Here is a 21,233-nt window from a genome sequence, read left to right as displayed (position 1 = left end):
AGTGCTAAAAATTGAACTATTTGATTTTCTTTTTTTGCCGGTTTTATCGGTTTTGTTCTTGAAGGGGATTATTGGTGGGTATAGGGGTATTGTTTGGTTGTTTTACTTGGTTTTTTTTTCCCTTCCTTTTTTCCCTCGTGTTACGTTAATACACACATACTTAATAAAGGGCTGTTATTTTTCCTTTTTTCCCTTTTCCATAATTTGCTTTCCTTCAATCGGAGCCTCTTAATTTCAAATCTATAATTGCTAGAAAAGAAGGTTTGGGTCTTTTTCTCCTAATCCATCCTCAGCAAAAGACCCTTGTCTCAATTAAACTGAGACAGAGCCACACTTGACCATTTAGTATTCTTTTATTCTTGCTAGGAAAAAAAATTAGTTTGAGTTGAAGTAGAGTAACGCTGTAAGCATTTGACTGGGTGGGTAACTTATTCTGCATAATGGTGTTATAACAATCTATTTTCCCTATAATTTTACAAGTGCTGTTTGGAGTTGATACAAGTGAGCACTGGAGGCTTTTGCTGGAGATGGAGAAGAGAGTTTGAGTCATTAGGAACTCCTGAGTAAAATGAGCAGCAATCTTCACAAAAGTACAGCTGGTTAGATATCAAAACCATAGGTCACAGCATGGAAACTAGAAGATGGGGTTTGCCCTTGTGCAGTATACCATGAGTGCATAAAATTGTGATTTTCATCACTTTTCTTCCACTCCCAGTTTTCTCCAGACAGGACTAATACTGAGTGGTAGAACAAGGAACCAAAAGATGGAATTGCTCTGTACTTATTCTGATCCTTCTGATGACTTTCTAGAGGACATTCAGCAACAATAGACATATCAAAACTACACAATGAAAAAAGCAGCAGGTGACAATCTAGCACTAAAGAATTAAGGCCTGGAGGCCACAACTGGTAACTGAACCTCTAGCTAACATTCTAAATGACAACATACAGGTATTCTTCATGTTACTATACAACATGGTCCATTTTCCTACAACTCACGTGGTTCTGATAGCACTTACCTATTCATAATTTGCTGTCAAGTTAAATTTATCCCAGTCAAGCACTTGAAGTTTTTAGATGAAAGGATGTCCCACTGCGGAATTGGAAATTATTACCAACATCATAAAGTGAGTGGGTGCTGCTTAGACAGAGAATCAGCTCTTCAGAACACGGTTGCTAATGAAATGACAATGGAAAAAGAAGCACCTACCTTTCAAGTCAGTCTCTAATAGGAAGAGAAGCAGTCTGTAACAAAGGATAATTGTTACAGTTTGAATCCTAGACTGGAAATTTAAAAGAATAATGGAACAAATAAGATTTTTCCTTTATCTTGGTGCAATTGAGGAATAATCTTATCATTTTAGTAAGACACAAGCCCTTTTGGTTAAAGGAGAAAAGCATAACTAAGCAATGTAAAGAGATAATCTTGTTTAGAAATGTGGAACATAGAAAAGAAAATGTTGAATCGACCAGATGTGTCCCCAACACTTTATTCCACTCTTAATATTTCTGTAGATGATATATGGAAACAGTGGAGTTAATACTGCATGAACCATTTCATGGAAACTGAGAGAAAATTGACAGAAAGAATTGGAAAGATCATCAATTAATGCTAATAAACCTTTGCTTTTCTGTTTTGCGGAGGATAATAGTTATAGCTAAATGTCTTTTGGGAAAAAAAGTAAAAGCTGACTGGAAAAAGAGAAAAATTACACAATACTCTTAAGCACAAAAATTTATATTTTATTAGATTTTAAATCTGTTTTCGTTTGTCTGTTGCTATCTATATGTGTTTCCAATACTTAGTTAGGTTAATATTTGTGGGAGGTAAAGTCTTGGCCATGTAGACTAATTTTCTAAAGAACAGGAGGTTGGAGCATCATTTGAAACTGTCAGTTGCCCTTTTCTATTTAAAGGCAGTGAATTATTTTGTTTAATGTTCTCCAATGCACAGAAAACAGTTACACAACTTTTCTGAATGTAGTTCTCAATCCTGATTAACTACAATTCAAGCAATCTCACATAAGTTTTCCAAAAGTCTCATTTAAAGCTTTTACCCCAATCACTTTTCAAAATAACATAATATGTTTTTATGGAAAGACAGTAGAAAATTAATTTATGGCTTATTACAAAAAATACTTTTCCTGTTATTCAGCAGATCATCTTGTAGTGTAGAAGCCTGTTTCTTGTCAGTGACTAGGGATTCACTGCAGATCAATGGGAATCTGTCATTTTAATTGACAGTTCACATAGGGCTGACAGTTATTAAAAGCCTAATAGTTACCTAGACCATAGCATCTCTGTTAGGACTGTAACCAGTACTTTAAAAGTATTTAAACCAGAATAGCAAACAAATCTAGACTAGTGTGTCAAAGATGAACTTCAGAGAAGCTGCTGTGACCATTCTCTTACTGATGGAACACTCTGAGATGGTAAGAATTTTCTACTACCACGTTTTGGGCTTAGCTCCTTCTCCAGCATCAGCGTTGAGCTGAACATTGACACTCCACTCCTAGGCATGAGCCCACAACTCTTTACAGATTAATTCAAATGGGGTTAGATTCATCTTATTATCAGAACCATTTTCATTTCATGCCTCATTCACCACATTATGTCCCTGTTTAGGCTGACCAGGCATACCAAGTACTCACGGTCTATGTTTAAGTTGAGTATCAACCCACAGGGCCAGCTTCTGATAATCCCAGAGCTCCATCTGCCTTTCTTAGTCCAGAGTCTTAAGTGGATTTGGAGTAATGAAGATGAGTTACCTTAAGACTAGTGATAACATCTGCGATGATCTGTGGCTTCAGGATTTCCTCCCTCAACATACCAAAATGATAAATAATGAGGAATAAAGGAATGAGTATCTAAGATGTGCTATGGTTCCGCTTGAAGAAAATTTACTAGATTTTCAAAGCCTCTCTTTTCAGCATGAAGGAAAATGGCATGTAACAGAAGAACAGCACCTTCTCAGTTATGCCAAATTAGTCTGTTTACGCATGTATGCTATAATCGAGTTTTAGTCTTTAAATGCCAGGTACTGGACTCAGTTAAAATCATTCTTATATACATGCAGCAGAGGATCTAACATGGTAAGCCTTCATTAGCACACATTGCTTTCAGTATCATTATCCCTTAGGATTAAAGTTTACTCCATTATTTTACAATGTTTAATTGATTTTTTCCCCATTCTTTTCCAGAGGACTGACAATTTTCTTTCTTCTGATTGCACAAGTTCTTTAAATCACCTCATACATTTTCCTTGCTAAGAAATGAGACTTAATCACAGTAAGTCCCCAGCTCCTGAGAAGATATATCCCAGTTTGTTTCTTGTACAGTTTTGAGATTCCTGCTGTCTCAAAGCCTAAGTAGCAGAGTCTTGCTCCAGAAATACATTTCTAGGCACCACCTTCACTGTAAGACAACTGCACTTTGTGTCTCTTTCTCAGCTGGCTATGTGGTGTTACAGTCTCTCTTAACAGTATTTCTTGGACGCCTCACCATTCCAGGACTAAGTGCCTTGTACCCTAGGAAGAGTATTTGCTCAGGCACAAATTGTATTACCAAATGGTTAAAAACCAATCAGGTAGAAGAAGCTACTGCAAGAAGAAGAAAGATCTATAGCTGCAGCAGAGGACATAAAACAGTGGTGATACACAAGAATGAAACCTCTGTGGGCAAATGGCAAGAACTTACAAAATGGTCAAATGTGGCTCAAACCAATTTTAGAATAATTTTTTCTTATCAGACATTCACTCAAAATACTTTCAACTCGCTTGGCAGTCTAATTCTTCTACACGTCATTGCAAATCTCTGCGATGTCGTTAGCATTATGCTACATTCTGCGTACAATTTATTGAGCCTCTTTGCTATGGGATATTAAACAAAATAATCATGCATTAGGCATAATTAGAACGTGACTAAATTAATATCTGTAAGGCCAACTATACTGGGGAACTGCAAAAGTAATTCACACCTCTGTGCTGTAGACCCAATATGACACTTAAGTCAGCTCACAATATAAAAGGTTCATGGCACATAGACTGCAATGAACAAGCACGGTAATTTTCAAAATCTTGACTGAAAGCACGCCTGTTGACTTTAAGAGTTGCAATTCACACGTCATTGACTGATAAAGTAATTACAGACTGCTGTACTTGAAGAGCTTCATGGCTCTTCCTCTGTCCATCTAACCAGCCATTTCATCCCAGAAGGCAACTTGGTCAAGCATGATTTGCCCTCATGACTCTCTGCAGGTTATTCTTCATCATCTTGCCATTTATGTACTAGAGATGGATTCCAAAAGCACATGCAGTATATGCTGTGTGATTGTTTTGGACACTGAGATAAGTTTTATCAAGTAACAGTTTCCCAGATGTTCCAGTTCACCTTTTATAAAGGTGGACACTACAGCCTCAATCCAGTTGTCAGGGACCTCCTGTGTTACAGCTGTGTTACAGCTGATGGACAATGCTATAAAATGGGACAGCATTTGTGTAAAAGTTCATGTGTGGAGTTCCATGGTTATAAGGTGACTGTGCTCTTAAATCTTTCTTATTTCTTCCCTGTTACTGGCAACTCCTTCCCTTCTGTGGTGTTCACAGAAAACGGAAGCAGTCTTTGCTTGTGAGGACTGAAGCAAAAAAAAAAAAGGTATGAAGTATTTCTGCCCTTTCCACATGCACCAGTGGGTTGTCATCCTCCCCCACCCACATGAAGGGAGCTGCAGGGATTTCTGCACAGATGGTGCTGTTTTCTCTAGCACCATGAATAAACCATCTCAATTAAGCACTGATGTAAGCACTGTTGAAATAGCTTACATTTATCTTGATTTTGTTGAAATTGAATTCTTTAAAGAGAACTGGGCAGTCATGCTTCATCCTTTCATCAACCCAAAGCAATGGGCAAATACAAAGGTTAATCAAGAAGGTGAAGAACAACTGTCTACACAACCCCGTGTGATTAAACCCAATATTCAACAAAAAATGTAACCAAACACATTCTGAAAACACATTTACCTGGGCTTTAACTTTTGCTGCACAGGACGTTGCATTACAACACGCTGGTGACTTTTCAGTTCCAGCCATGCCAAAGAGGTGGAACATTTCCAAAGCAGCAGGAACATTACTGGCTGCAAGAAGAGTTTCATAACCATTTTTTTCAGTGAGCTATGTTTACAAAAATCCTTCTGAGACATGTGAATCACACTAACCCTTAAGGAGAGTTTGGGGTGCTAGTAGGAGGGATGAATTGCTAAACTCATGTATTATTCTGAGGCCTAACTTGACAGAACTGCTGCATACAGGAGTTGCCAAGCAGCTACATTCAGAAGCCACAAGAGCCAAGACCATGGTGAAAACGAAGCACAGGGACACAGGCAGGCACAGGCGAGTAACAGACTTGAGACAACGCTGGAAGGTGTGCTGTGACATACAGACATACTGCAGAATCCTAACAGCAAGCTGCTAGTCAGAGCTGGCTAAAGATGGGCTTGGCATTATGTAAGAATGCTAAAATCTTCAGTAGTTACCCTGTTCAGAAGAAAACCTAGAGTTAATGACTGTATTCCTTAATTCAGCTAGTGATTTTCCCACATCCTATTGCATATGCTACTACAAGACCACCAGACTAAATGAGTTCTTATGCATAATGCAAAGCCCAAACTATCAAATTGAATTGTCATGTGTCTTACCACTTGTAATCAACAACTTTTGACTAATGTCACAAGATATTGTCCTTGATGTCTCAGGTGAAGGAATAATACAGAAAGTAGCAGGTAAAATACCCACTTTTATCCACTAGCAGGTGGAATTTATTTTTTATTTCTGAAAAAGTTATTTACCAATGGCAAAAAGTTGTTCATTGTTTTGATGTGGGGTAAAATAAAAGGCCAAGAAAAAGAAGCAATCAGAGCTATTAATGTAAGACTCTACAGTTCTAAGAATAACCAAGCATCCCTGAAATAGCAGTGATGACTAGGAATGCTGAGAAAAAGACAAAAGAATAAAGGAGGTGGGACAACACTGACATCTAAGCACTGTTTTCTGAAGGAAACAATTGAAGTGTTCTAGGTAGACTTAAAACACATCTAGGTATGATATAAGAAACTGAATTAAACACATTTAATGAGATCATCCAGACTGCAAATACTATGTAAACTGTGTTATGCATACATTGTTCACAAAAATTACCTTAATTTTTCTGCTTTCAGAAGAATGGCCTGTCTGGCAGAGTATGCCTTTTTTCTTATGATTATATCAAGTACACCAAGAAAAAAGAAACTAAAAACCTCCCTCCTCTACAATTTATACAAGTTTTGTAGACAAATCTTTCTTGTACATACAGATTTAAACAACTGTGCCCAAAACGGGTTTTTGTATGCCAGTGAAAAAATATGTGTGCACTGAGTAACATGGTCCTTCCTTCACAAATAGAAACTCTTTCACCACTGCTCTGTAGTGGAGAGGCTGTAAATCAGGAAGACTAGAGCACAACTGATATTTCTCACATTCAAGAAGTAGGAAGGATATGTAACATTAGAAGACAGCAGGTCTGGAATTATAAACAGAAACACATTACTTATGTTAATTAAATTGGAGGTCCCATTACTACAGGATGTAGTGAAGGATAAATGGGTTCTAAAAGAGATTAGATGAACCCAGAGAGAACAAACAGGTCTGTCACAGAACATTAAACACAACTGTTGGGCTACAGCTGGGTCACAAAGTATCTAAATAGCTGTTTGCTGAAGGTGGTGTGATGTGCTTGAGAAAGGCCTCTTTATATATGACCAGCTTGCTAAACCTGCTGCATCTATTCCTTGCTGCAACTGGAGACAGGGTAGAAGGCTTGAAAGACCCTTACTCTGATCCAAGTGGAAAGTTCTTTATCTACTGTTCCTTCTTCCACTGGGGCAGGTCAGCAAACAATTACTTTTAATATTCTTTGTTCAGAAAATGATTCTTTAAGATCTAAATTAGTTATAGTAATGCCTATAAGTTCAGAGGTTTATTATCTATTACAGTGAAATTTGAGGGATTTTGGACTGCTTCAGATGCATTAATGAAACTGGAAGCAATGGCTTCTTGAGGATCATATCACCAGCAGCTAATAATTTGTATGGTATAAATAATTTTCTTAAATCTCCAGAGTAAACTTCATAAAAAAACCTCAGGTGTTTATTATTCCCACTGACTCCACATTCTAAGTCCTAACTGGTCAGAATGCCAGTCTGGAAACTTCTATAATATTTCGCCATTCCCTTCAAGTTTTTATGTGAGGCAAAATTCTGGATAAAGAACAACCAGGGCACCACAGAGAAGCTGGTGAGTGAAATGGCTAAGCCACTACTCACCACATTTGATTAAGTCGTGGCAGTCTGCTGAAGCTTCCACTGACTGCAGAGAGGGAAATATGTTAAAGTGAGTCCAGTGGAGGATCATGAAGATGATTAAAGGGATGGAACACCTCTTTTATGAGGAAAGGCTGAAAGAATTGAGATTGTTCAGCCTGAAGAGGAAGCTCCAGGGTGACCTTAATAGCAGGCTTCCAGTAGCTAAAGGGGGCTACAACACAGCAGCAGAGGGATTTGTAGTGATCAGACTAGGGGAGTGGCTTTAGACTCAAGAAGAGTAGGGTCAGATTGGGTATTAGCAAGAAATTCTTTCCTGTGAGGGTGGTGAGACACTGGAACAGATAACCCATCGAACTTGTGGACAACATACCCCTGGAAGTGTCCAAGGCCAGTCTGGATGTGGCCCTGAGCAACCTGGTCTAGAGGAAAGTGTCTCTGCCCACAGCAGATGATCTTTAAGGTCCCTTCCAACTCACACCATTCTATGATTCTCTGATTATTCGGTGTTTGCAGATAATTTGTTCCAGTATACATCACTAAAACAAATTCTATATGTGATGGCATTGAAAAAAAACAAAAACAGACACACAGCACGACAAAACCACACTTTTGTTTCAGTCTTGTGCCAAATGCAATGAACGCATCTTTGAAGTTTACCCACTGAAACTGCATACACTTGTATTAGTTATTCTGTTAGTCTGTGTATGTAGCTGAAGCATGTGAAATACACCAAAGGCCTCATTCAGGAGATTCTTCTGCTGTGAGGAACTACTCTCAAAATGCAAAGTTAAAGATAATTTCACTCATGAGTTCCCAAACAACGCCCAAATCTTATTGTTTGAAACCTAAATATAATTTGTAAAAAACCACATCTCCTTCAATTAAAAATTCCCCAAAACTCTAAGCTTTTATTCTGGTGATCTCTTCTTCTTATGAAAGGAAACACAATTTTCAGATGAAACTAATTGTCCAAAAAACCTGATTATAAAAAATGGGTGAAGTTGTTTGTTTGTTTAGTTTGGTGTTTGGTTTTTTAAACTTCAAGTATTCGTAGTACAGCTGGAAATCTCTGTGTTCAGAAACAAATGTCTGCAGCTACTGAATACAGCTTGCCAAAGTCAGAAAAAGACTGATTTTTACAAACTTCATAGGAAAACTGTTTTAATTGCAGAGGAGAACAATTTTTAGATTTAATTGCTTTAAACTAATGTTAACAAAATGTTAATAATTCAGATATTTTGTTTTATTTTTGCAAAACCAATAACTTTATTAAACACAGTATAGGTTTTGGGCTCCTGCACAGAAATTAAATTCCCACCTCTTTTTTTTAACAAGTCATTTTTTCATGACTACAGTTTTTGCCATGAAAGCCTAAGGTAACTAGCTACATTATCTATAGCCACAGAATCATAGAATCATTGAATGGCTTGAATTGGAAGGAACTTTAAATATCATCTAGTTCCAAACCCGCTCCCATGGGCAGAGACACCGTCCACTAGAGCAGGCTGCTCAGGGCTCTGTCCAACCTGGCCTTGAATCTGACTGTGTGTGCACTGACAGCAAAAACCAATACAACATGAATAGCTGTACCAACTCAAGTGAACAAAAATATGCAGTTATGCATGTTCTAAAATACTCTGCCATATGCAGATGTATAAAATACAGCATCAGAAGAAGCACTGGAACAGCCTCCTCAGGGAAGAGATAAAGTCACCATCCCTGAAAGTATTCAAAAAATCATGTAGATGTGGTAGGTGTGGCACTTAGTGATATCGCTTGGTGGACATGGAGGTATTCAGTCAAAGGTTGGACTCGATGGTCTTGGAGCTCTTTTCTAACCTTAATGATTCTATGATTCTAAGACCTAGTCGGACTTATGGAATCTGGTATTTTTGGTAACAAATTGTATTATTATTCTGAGGGAAATTTTATGCAGACAAAACCCTGTAAGGATTTTACAGTAGAGCACTTTTCATATATGTTAAAATACACAGACTCTGATTGAAGAGAGTCTGCAAATGAATCCAGGTTTCCTCGAGTTGTACTGACAATTTGGATAATTCCTCCAACAGGTTTGGCTCCAATGAGAGAATCTTCAGATGCAACTGAAAATGAAAACAAGCAGTTAGTGAAACAAATACAGATAATAAAAAAATTAAAAGATGTTTCCTTCATTCAGTTCCAATACTCTGCCTTCAGGAAACACTTTGCCTTTCAAGTAAGGAATTCTTTTTCTTTGAATGAATTCCTTCTATTTACTGCTGCCTCCCTTTTGCTAGTCTTACCCAAACCATTTTACTTCCACATATGTACCAAATGGGATAAGGCAGCAAAATGTCTTCAACATTCTACTGCTTTACTAGATCTTCTTCTGCCTAAGCTGCTGAATCTATCCTAATCACACACTCTTTTCGAGCATAACTTTCTCCTCTTTCTGACTTATATCACAGATTCCTCTTCAGGCTAGAAAAGCTAGACAGATACCCTGAGATCAATCAGGATTATTATTATTTTAACTATCCATGTTGCATACAGCAGGAAGAATGATGCCAGCACACTCTGTACCAATACAGATGGATGATATATCTTCATGTAATAAACAGTAACCTTGTTAAAGTAAAAGGAAAAGAAACCTTTTGATCTTGTAGCAATTATTACCACTTAATGGATGGAATAGTTATTTTCCAGGCTACAGTTTAAATCTAGGAGTATTGCTATTCAGCTTTATCCTGAGAGAGAGTAAGTTCAGTTTGGATATTAGGAAAAAATTCTTTACTGTGAGAGTGGAGAGGCACAGGAACAGGTCGCCCAGAGCAGCCACGGATGCCCCAGTATTACAAGGCGTCTGAACATTTATAACAATGTTTCACCAGTAAACCGTAATTAATTGCTCTCACATGGTTCCATAAGTCAGAGTATCTTAAGCACTTGTATATCAGAAGAGATTCAATCTTCTGCAGAATGACTTTCTCTCTAAGATTAAGTGTTACTGTGCTTCATCCAAATAACCTTCTGACTTAAACAAGACCTGGGAGTTATTTCATTAGCTCTGTGATGCTCAACAGGTAACAGACAAAAGGCAGCCCACTGACACGGAAAGTAAGTAAGGCTTGCAATGCCTAGTGCTAAGTCCAAAAAAATCTCTAATTTACTTTCCCAACCATTGTGCATTAAATTCTTTGGTTACTTAAGACATAGCACATCTCAGCTTAACAATTACCAACCATTAATGAATTACGTATGTTACAAAAAAAATCCCAACCAATTCTAAATAACGAATACTTGAATAAAACCTGCCTGCCAGGATCATATTCAGAACACTTGGTTTTTTTTGCAAATTATTATTGACTGTGATCAGACAAGTTGCCAAATAATCCATGCATTCTGTTAGACATTTTAAAACCATTCCCAAACACAGTCATTTAGGATATTCTTTCAATCAGACAAGTTATATCCTTTTACTGCACAACCATCATTTTAAACAGGACTAACATCAAATTTTATAAGACAATTATTACCTTTAAAAATAATGCAAGGTATGCCTGAGCAAGTTCAAAGTTGTACTTCTTGTTCAGCATCATCCCAATCATTCTCAAAAAGCTCAGCATCACCTTCATTGAGCCACCACCTTCAGGGGCCAAACCCCGTAGTTCTATCTCAATATTAGATGGTCCCAACCTTTTCAGTAGGTCAAGTGGAACTTTATCTGTGTTAAAACATTGAGTGAGATGTTATTAGGAACATTTGTAGAAAAGTATCTTGCAAACCCTTCATAAGACAGGTTTATTCCAAAATTCTTAAGCAGTGACTATGAATTTCAAGTTTCTACTGTTTCCTTACTATTGTGTTTACAACAAAATGCCTTCCTGCCTTTAATTTACTGTCCCATCACTTACTAGAGAAGTACATCTCTAATAAGACAGATGCATTTTATTTGTAAATTCATCTTGAAAAATACAAGTAATATCTTTATATCTGTTTCATTTTTTTCCCCCTGTTTTCTGTCTTTTAAGCTGAACAAAATTTATTAATCATAGCAATGTCATTTTACATCTCTTGGCAAAAGGAATGTATACACTTGGGATTTCAAGCTACTGAAAGAGAAAAGGTGCTACTTTTACTAGGCATCTTTACTGTTACTGACATTAGGCAAAACTGGGGATCATCTGGTACATTTCATGTAATTAGAGCTTTTGTTAAGTGAATTTCTCCTGCTTTTCCTGGGACCTGGGACCTGGTGGAAGATCTTTCCCATGGTAAAATACATGCAATTTAAAAACTCTTTCCTTCTCTTCAAAAGTGTTCCTCCTCAGGATTCCTACAATCCTACCCGATTACCTACAAAAATCCCACCCACTTGCATTAAAATTAAGAAGCAAAACCATGTTGGGTTGCAAATGCAACTGATGGTTAAAACACTTACAAAAATGTAATTTAAGAAATTACTAAGACGACCAAATTCTTATACTCTCTTATCATGGTAACCTACAGTATTAGACACTGGCTAAGATTCCTTAGGTGGTATAAATTTGTGTCCATCTGTATTTGATTCCTATGAAAATCATTAGCTAGTTTTAAACATAATTGTGATATTAACAGCACTAGACAGATACATTAAATAACTTCTGTGCTACGACACTAAAAAAACCAAGCATGGAGCGTGTTATGAAGTTGGTACACAGACAATATGGGAAAGAGTGCACTTGCTCCCTGGTACAGCCAGCGTCTATATGCTTGGTAGGGTTTTTAAATATTCACCTGAAGCAGTTTAATAGATACTATAAATTAAAAATACTAAAAACATAAAAACACATCTCATTTGTGACTGACAAAGTTCTGCACACAAAATGTTTCAAGTGCAGTAGAGTAAGCTAGTCATCTCAAAAGAGTTCAAGAAAGGGTAAAAGAGTTCCCAACAGAATTGTTTTGTAGACAAGCTGCCAGTGAATCTCCATTTACATTTCCAAGCTAGCTATATTAGCAATCATTTTCAAAAACAATTAAGATTCAATAATTCTGTAAGAGCACAAGTTAAACAGGCAAAGCAGCCGGTACATGCCACAGGCAATTTAAGTGACAAAATTTCAAAATGGATTTCAAAGAAATCCAACACCTTATTTTTACATAATTTGTTTCTTCTTAAGCTTTAAGTTATACAGCAATTATTTAAAGGTGTAAGTTTGCTGAATGCCTAGTGAAGTAGTCCTTAAGAGGAGAACTTGCTAGGGACATTATGTTTGTCATGTTTCAGTAAATCACCAGATTACCAAATCAATCCCTTCCTTCCCCTACAGATAATACACAGCACTTTTCTAGGCAAGACCACTGCAGTCTGCAAGAAGGTTAATGATCTTCGGAGCACAACCTCCTCTCTCTAGAATGGTTTTAGCCAGCATTTCCCTGTAAGGATTCCATGTTGCAGGCAAGTACCAATGGATCTTGATCTAGATTGGCTATCTATGCATTAATCAGGTCATTCTCTTTGCTACTATATTGTGCAGATTTTTTTCCTCCCATGTGCTACAATTCTGACATTAGAAAGCATACGTATATCAAAACATAAGCAGCATCAACATTTTTAGTGAAGTATCTTGTTAACTTACATTCATTAGTGCTCAGGGCTTCTTCAAGATGAATGTAGAAATCAGATTTCTGTGCCAGTACTCCAAGGTTTACTACCTTTGACTAGACCACAAAAGTATTAAAAGAGTGTACATGAATATGAAAACGTATTTTTACAACTTACTTTCCTACTGACAGAATAAAAGACTTTGGCAAATATGCATTAATGGAACAAGTTAAAACTGGTACTTTAAAGTCATTAGGAATTTCACTCAGCACTAAAAAGCATTTAAGATTTATTTGAAAATACACTAGATAAACATAGTTATAATTTTTCTTGGTTTTACCTGTGTATCTTTTTCTTCTTCTGGTGGAATATATCGGGGTATAAGACCAGGAACTGTTGGGATGAAGAAAGGTGCTGCCTTCGGAACTTTTGGTGGCTCTCTTGGTTTATTTTTTTTCTGTTAATTAGATATTTGAATTAAAATAATAATCATCATAGTAAGAATACATGGGAATTTTTTTTTGTCAAGAGTTTTACTTATGAAATGCTATGAAAACTCTAAAGACTAACTGAAAAGTAATACATAGGTAAAAGTTTTGTTAGTAAATATCAAGATACTATTTAGAAGACAAACAACTCCTCTCCCAAACCCCAGGAATTCTGAAAAGCATCTTATGGCTTTCTACAGCAAAATCTTGAAAAATACCTGAAAAGAGGGATCAAATTTTATGAACAGGTAATGCATCTCATAGACCAAGGGGAAATATACCTGGCTGTTTGCTATTTTTTGCACAGTTTCAGTACCTTGATAACATCAAGGCTGAGGAGGTTTTTCCATCTTGATTCCGGTAACGAGGAAAGGGTCACCAGCTGCTCTTCCAATTGCTCAGGTGAGACATATTCTATCATTTCATCATATGGTTCTTCTTCACCTGACATATCCTCATCTTTCAGGAACAGATATCGTTTATGAACATACATATTCCACATTTATTTTTTTAAATAAAACCCAGCATTACTATGTATCTTGCAATTTTTAAATAAAAAATGTGTAACAGCTATGGATATAAGTGTTAGCATAACTTAGAGAGAAAAGCTGCAGAAACAATCTTGTTAACCTTATGAAATACTATGTTTAGATTTAAAAAACTTATAGCTAAAATGCAGAATTGGATAAACAAAATTTTAAAGACTGATAAGATTTGTCCACTTTGGCTCAAATTATATAAAAGTAATTAATAGAATTCTAAAAGAAAGAACAATTACTGTTAAAATTTTGTTAACCTTTTTAAATATAGACACAGAAATTTTAGTTCTACAAAGTTTACAAAGCCATAAAATCTTTGCATTTAAATATGTACCATATTCATAACCTCATCACAATATCTTAACATGTAAGGCTGAAATGGAACATAAAAATCTCAACATTAAAGCCCAACATCGCACAACAAAATGTCTGTCATAAGATTTTTTCTGGGCTTCCTTTGCGGTCTTGACCAAACACCTCTACCTCTTTTTTTTTTTTTTTTTGCAAAATACTACATGGCTAAAACAATGAATCTAATGGAAAAGCCAACAACAACAAAACCATGTAAACCATTAAGAGCTCTGAGCATCTAAACAGGAACTTTGCATTTGCTGAAGACAGAAAGTAAATTAAAGTTTCCAGCCAGAATCAGGATAAAAACATTCAGAGTTTTGGGAAGAAATCCTGTCTCCCTAATTTAAGTATCTGAAATAAGTATGTGCTTAATAAAGCAGTCATCATCAAACATGTTCCTTGCTCTTTCAGCGGTCCATTGCTAGGTGTTTCTCCTCCACATGGAGATGGAAAAGCAAGCACTATAAAACTTGGGCAGACAAGATCGCCACCTAGAGGAGCACAGAAACACAATCACTTCCAATAAAAAGCCATTTAGGCCTTTCTTTCACTGGGAATCTAGACAGGAAGGGTCAGCTGAACCCAATTCTCTTGCCAACAAGACAACACATAGCAGTGAATCTACCACGGCACACAAGGACAGAAACAAGTTGCGAGGGAAGCAGAATAAAGAACCATCTCCCTCCCACTGCCAGACGTTAGTGTTAATTTCTAACTGGCCCTACAAACGTCAAACCATAAGGTATTTACACAAATCTAGTATTAAAGAAAGCCAGCAAATAGCACAATGTTTTTGCCACCTAAAATATGCTAATATTAGCATATGAGTAAGCATGCCAAAAATGGTGGAAGCATTAGGAACAGCTCAGAGAAAGCACGGTAAGACACAGTGAGTTTGCCACTGAGGAGGCAAACCATCTTCTATTTGCAATATAATAACAAATTCCAAATAAAATAGGCTTTTATCTGAAGATTACCTTGCACAGGGCAGGTGCTAGGGAGTGTCACCAAAGAAGGCTCATAATCTGCAGGAAGGGGCCGTAATGACACAAGTGAATACAGAGAACGATTTGACCTGAAAAATAAGACAGGCATTTTAAAAACAATCTTTAGGTGAACGGTAACAAGTACTTTAGATATGATTTTTACTGCAGTCTAACACTATTGCATTATGGCAATTCACCAGGTTCTAGTCAAGATCAGTTTTTCTCATCTACTAGATAAGCAAGAAATGAAGCACAGCAATAGGCATCACCTGAAAATCTGAAACATAAAGGTTGTGCTGCAGTATTATTGCCAAGAATATTTAATAATGATTAAGTAACATGTACACAAGTCATTCTACGAAATGACTTTTCTGGCAAATTATTTTTTCTGACAAAATAAACCAGGGCTAGGTAAAAAATATTTGTCATTATTCACAAGGAAGCACTTTTATTTAACCACAGGAAGGTCTAACAGTTGAACGCTCCTCAGGCAAAATCACTGTCAACATACGTAACCTGAAAGATCTATCAAATGAAAGGGGAAAAGCCTCAAAACACTTAAATGGTGCCCTAAGCAGTCATTTGCTTTAAAACCCTATCAGGAGGAAATTGAACTAAAACACGTTACTTCTGTGCTCATTTATCACTAATAAGGACAAATAATCACAACTATCAAATACTACTCACAAGTCTCAGACAACACTGTATAGAAGGACAAGAAAAGCACTTCAAAAAGAAAAACTATTTGAACAAAGACATTTCAAAAGGGTAAAAAAAGACAGAGACAAAGAAAAACTTTAGGAATGGTGCAACAGGAATCTTCAAAAGTAAGAAAGAAACACTTGGAAAAAGAGATAATTTAATTATCAGAAAAAATACCTTAACTGTAGAAATTTCAAGCTTTATGAATCACAGCCATACAGAATATCTCTCTTAATTAGAATAAGACAAAACATTGGAGATGATACTTCACAGAGCAATTCTCTATTTGCAGTGAACGTAATTAAAAGAATTCTTTCCCCTCTGAAATTCTGTGTAGAAACAGAAGTATTGCACACTCACCACAAATAAATTCCAAGGTCATCCACATGTGCCGAAGCTAGAAAATCTCCTGTAGGTGACATAGTAAGGCTGACAGCTGCAGAGTCCACCAAAAAACAATCTATAAGGCTAAGGAGAAAAAACACAAAGGAGAAATTCTCAGTAAGATGAACTTGTTTATCTATGCACATTTGAATTACAGCTGAATGCAAACAGGACACTGGAAGTATGCACACAAACCAGGGTATGAGACATATTCAAGTATATTATATAAACTTAGCAAGTGAGCAGCACTGTGCAACAAACCACTTAGTTCTACAAAATTCTCTAAAATTGGCAGCTCCTCAGATATCCACATTCCATGGAAAAAGTAGTGAACCATCCACCCACATTCAACTCCTTATGCCTCATGCTAACCTTCTTAGAGGTCATAAATTTTGAGCTCCCAAACAGCCACATGTTGCTCTGACCTCATCTTTCAATGCTCTGCCATTAACTGACAATTCCCTTTCTCAATATACTTCACATACACCTGGGTAATACTTGCACCTAATGCTTCTGAGGTAAAGAGAGGGCTGTACAATGCAGAATTTTACTATCTGCAACAGTTTTGATATTACCATATCTTCAGCCTGATATTCCTTGACCACTCCTTTCACTAATGCAGAAAATAGAAAAAATACCATGCAAATACAAGGTTAAAATATTCAGTAATACGTGACTATTTTAACAGAGCAACACTTGAGTTCTGGATGATGCCACAAGCCCTGCCAGACTTGAACTCCAGCCCAGGTTCATAGCATGCTTGTCACTTGCTGAGGTATGAATTCCATTTACTTCGAATTGTAAGTAAAAGCTGATTTTGACAACTACTTTACCAAGAGAAACAAAAAGAACAAATGGAGAGCTTAGATACTTTGCTCTTGTTTACAAACCAAAATCAAAAGCAAAGTGAGAATCGATGAGAGCAGCTAGTTCTACAACCTTGTTCTGTTCACTAATCATAGAAAAAATACTGATGTAACAAAGCAGTTTAAAATGTAAAATCCTGTGAGCATGTATTTTCTTGAATACTAAGCACTCCTGTGATGATTTGACAGACCATGTTAAATATAAAAGTACTTTTTTCCCTGCATTTTTTCCCCCCAAAAGTTTTATTCCTTCTGCATGTTGCTGGACACCAGTTTTAAATCTCAGGCAAGAGAAACATCACTCATCACTTTCAACAAAAAATACACCAAGTTCCTGCCTGTGCCTCCCTTCACATAAACTGGCAATTCTTTCCCAATTTTCAAAAAGTTCTACATTAAAATCATCCACTAGGAATACTTACAATACATAAGGACAGTGAAGCGGTATTCCCAAGTAAAAACAGATGTTCAACTAAGAGATGCCATACCATTTATCTAAGTCAGTTATAATTTTTGTTTTCTAGATTTGTTTCTAGGATTCTAGAAACTTGTTTTCCATCCTTTCATAAGAACAGCATCAAAGCTGAGGCTTTAGAACACGGAGTTTATAAGTCAGTTCTTCTACTCTTCCACAGGAGTAAAGGAAGCATCAGGCTTTTTATGAAAAGCTGTTTCTTCTCATCAATACACACCTCTTCCTACAGTGACAGGAAAACCTTGCCTTTACATTCTGGAAGAATAGTTTAACCTAAATACTTTCAAAACCAGGGTTTGTCAGGTATCTGCCTAGATTTCAGCTTGATCTGATTTTTTTGCCATCAGAGAGAAGAGACAAAATATGTAATTTTGTTACGTGCAAAAGAGAACTATTGTTAGGGTACTTTTAAAAACGTTATGAAAAGATTATTACTGCAAAGTGTTATGTTATCAAAGAAATGAAAGATACAAGTAACTGATATTAATTAATACTGCAATTTTTTTGGAGGTATATTATTTTGGAAGGGAAAGAGCGTTAGAAAGATGAAGTCCAAACAGAGTGTTAATTTTCTTCCCATTTATACTGGAAAGCCAACACTTAATGTCCATCCTTTCCTATTTTAGACTAGTGTCATTCATCATGTAAGAACAGGTGATTTGTTTGTTGATACTCAACACACTTTTGTGTGTTGAAGTAAAATTTTTAACAGTATACAAAATTACTCACCACACTATATCAAGTAGTCAATTCCAGTGAAACCATTTAGTGACCACCAGAACTGTACACTGCATAGCACTACCTTAAATTACTTCAAAAAAAGAAATCTATCTGATGTGCTGCTAAAAGAATGCACTGATATAACTCTAAGTTACTTTTCAGCTTGTTTTTTTCTGGGCTCCTGAACTTCCTGTGTGCACTCACATATTTCTCAGCCAAATTTTATTCTGGGAGAAGCCTACTCACAGTGGATCATGCAAGAGAATTTTGGCAGTTGCAATTTAAAATATAACTGATGTAAGGCCTTATTGTGTGCTAAAATGAATGTAAGTGAAAACAGGCTTCTATTTACAAAACCAGCTGGAGTACTGCATCCAACTCTGGGGCTCCCAGCACAAGATAGATATGAAGTTAGAGCAGGTCCAGGAAAATGACTGGAACACATTTCCTATGAAGCGGAAAGAGCTGGTATGGTCCAACCTGGGGAACAGAAGGCTCTGGGGAGACAACCTTGTGGCCTTTCAGTATTTACAGGGGGCTTGTAAGAAAGATTGAGAGGACAAGGGCCAACAGTGTTGAACTACAAGGGTGTAGGTTTATGTTGGATATAAGGTAGAAATTTTTTATGATGATGGTGGTGAAGCACTGGAACAGGCTGCACAAACAAGCTGTGGATGGCCAATCCCTGGAAGTGCTCAAGGCCAGGTTGGATGGGGCTTTAAGTAACCTGGTCTAGTGAAAGAAGTCCCTGTTCCACATCAGGGTAGTTGGACTAGATCTTTGAAGCTCACTTCCAACTCAAACCACTCTACGATTCCATGAATACTTCAGCATATCACAATGCAATTCAGTTTAAGCAACCTCTTGACCTTTAGATTATAGTGCTGGTTCTAGACAAAGAACAAATTAAAACTCACTAACACTACAGAAAAGATCCAGACGTCCTCAACCCATCTTCCAGATGCTGTTATTCTGCAGATCCAAAAAAAGGGTCTGGCATTGGACACAACTAAAATACTGGGTATTTTATATATATTGTTATACCACATGCAACTTTGAATATCACATAGCACAAGCTGGTGACAAATAACCAAGCCAGAAGGCTTTTTGCCATTTATCAGACATGAGATTATTATTTCTGCTATATGCTTTTAAAGTGACTCACCATCCAGAGGGAAGGTCCCAAGTCTTAATGGTGCAGTCCATTGATGAAGTTATTAGCCAACGACCATCAGGACTGAAAGTCTAAAAAAACCCAGACAATTTAATGGCACAATGGACAAGCCAGTCCCTACAGGAGGCACTGTCAAGATTAGACTGCTGCCTAAAACTGGGATGAAATGGTCTGACCATAAACCAAAACTAACAACACACTGTTTAAAGTGAGAAAAGCTATTTCCGAACATGTTTAAATATATGACACAGGATAGATCTGACTAATAAAAGTAAGGACCAAAGTGTTTTGACTGTTAATGATGAAAACCACTAAGCATAAAATTGAAAAAATTAAATAAATACTCATTTAGTATCATTTAGAATTAAAAACTACTGCAATGAACTCTATAAAACACTACTACATAAGACGTAAATAATGAATTGTCAGTGTGTTGCATAATCTCAGATCTGTTTACACCTGACTCATGTCTTCTATGTACCCAGCTGAGACTCCTGTACAACTCTGCTTCTCAACGTAGTTTTTATTATTCCTAATGCTTTGTTTTGTTTGACCCAAAATCAGCTTCTGGCAAAGTCACTGTAAAATCCCACAGTACATTAAAAATAAGATGGCCATTCCAACACTTTACATTTTAACTTGAAAACTAACATGGCCAAAACTGTTATAGAGCTGAACTACAACTCTACAATTTACAGCTGAATATAATACTCAGTGACTTAATGCCTGCAGAGAAATTAATTATCTTTAAAATTAATTAGGTATCTATGTCACGTTTACAGAAAATGAGTTAACAATTACCATGTCATTAATCCGTCCATGGTGCCCTGAGAATGTCCTGACAATCTTCCTGGTTTCTATATCCAAAACACTAATACTGAAGTCATCAAAAGCAATTCCCAGAATACCACTGCCAAGAAATATTAACACATATGTTAATGAATACTCCAGAGACAAAAAATATCCTAACGTTGCTTCAGGTACCTTTTATCCTAAAATAGTTTCGGATAATATCAGTATTGCATTCCTTCAGTCTAATAAAATGTCTTATAATAATTTTGTTTTGTGTCTAGTAGTCAGTTATATTTCAAAGCATCAAATACGTTAGCTAAATTAGAACACTGGTTGCCATTTCAGACAAACATGCACATGGAACAGCTTCAGTTTCTTACCTATCTCTGTGAAGCAGAATTGCACTTGGAGAAGAAGAAAGTTCAGTGGAGTAAACTAGCTCTTTAGTTTTGAATTTCCAAAATTTAATTAATCCTTCATTACCAGCTGTGATTACCAGCTGGTTTAATCCATCCACTGCTACCCCTCTAATAGCCCCTTCATGTGCTGCAAATCAAGAGAAAAGAGAGTATTATTTCAGAATCTAAACTTAGCGTAGAAATCAGCTGAATGCCAAACACTATTCTGTATGTCTTTGCCTAACTACACTGAATGAGTAGTAAGGAAATGACAAACAATTCTAAAGCCACTTGAGAAGACTGCTCCAATATTATTTTTTTTTAACCTGTACAGAAACCAAACTGCTTTCAAGTAAACACCCAGAATACAAGAAAAAATTTGTGAGCAGCTGAAGCTATTAGCTCATATTTCTGTTTTCAGTTGGGGGAGAT

General features: G+C 36.6%; 1 protein-coding gene across 1 annotated transcript in view; it reads right to left on the bottom strand.

Moving 5' to 3' along the window:
* Positions 1–9,243: 9,243 nt before the first annotated feature.
* The window catches only part of WDR36 (WD repeat domain 36), a 28,101-nt gene continuing 16,111 nt past the window's right edge, over positions 9,244–21,233 (bottom strand). The window contains exons 14-23 of the mRNA XM_027880851.1: positions 20,784–20,949; positions 20,413–20,521; positions 19,603–19,682; positions 16,353–16,460; positions 15,282–15,379; positions 13,728–13,870; positions 13,264–13,380; positions 12,958–13,039; positions 10,873–11,060; positions 9,244–9,459 (exon numbers count right to left, since the gene is read on the bottom strand). Coding sequence (XP_027736652.1) covers positions 9,310–9,459; positions 10,873–11,060; positions 12,958–13,039; positions 13,264–13,380; positions 13,728–13,870; positions 15,282–15,379; positions 16,353–16,460; positions 19,603–19,682; positions 20,413–20,521; positions 20,784–20,949 — 1,241 coding nt within the window. The 3' untranslated portion in view covers positions 9,244–9,309. The remainder of the gene's footprint in view (positions 9,460–10,872; positions 11,061–12,957; positions 13,040–13,263; positions 13,381–13,727; positions 13,871–15,281; positions 15,380–16,352; positions 16,461–19,602; positions 19,683–20,412; positions 20,522–20,783; positions 20,950–21,233) is intronic.

The sequence above is a fragment of the Empidonax traillii genome, unplaced genomic scaffold (genome assembly GCF_003031625.1).
Source record: "Empidonax traillii isolate 1590-97213 ecotype Southwest subspecies unplaced genomic scaffold, ASM303162v1 scaffold75:size1520028, whole genome shotgun sequence".
Classification (NCBI taxonomy): domain Eukaryota; kingdom Metazoa; phylum Chordata; class Aves; order Passeriformes; family Tyrannidae; genus Empidonax; species Empidonax traillii.
Note: the sequence above shows the minus strand (reverse complement) of the source record. Positions and strands in the feature narration are given on the sequence as shown.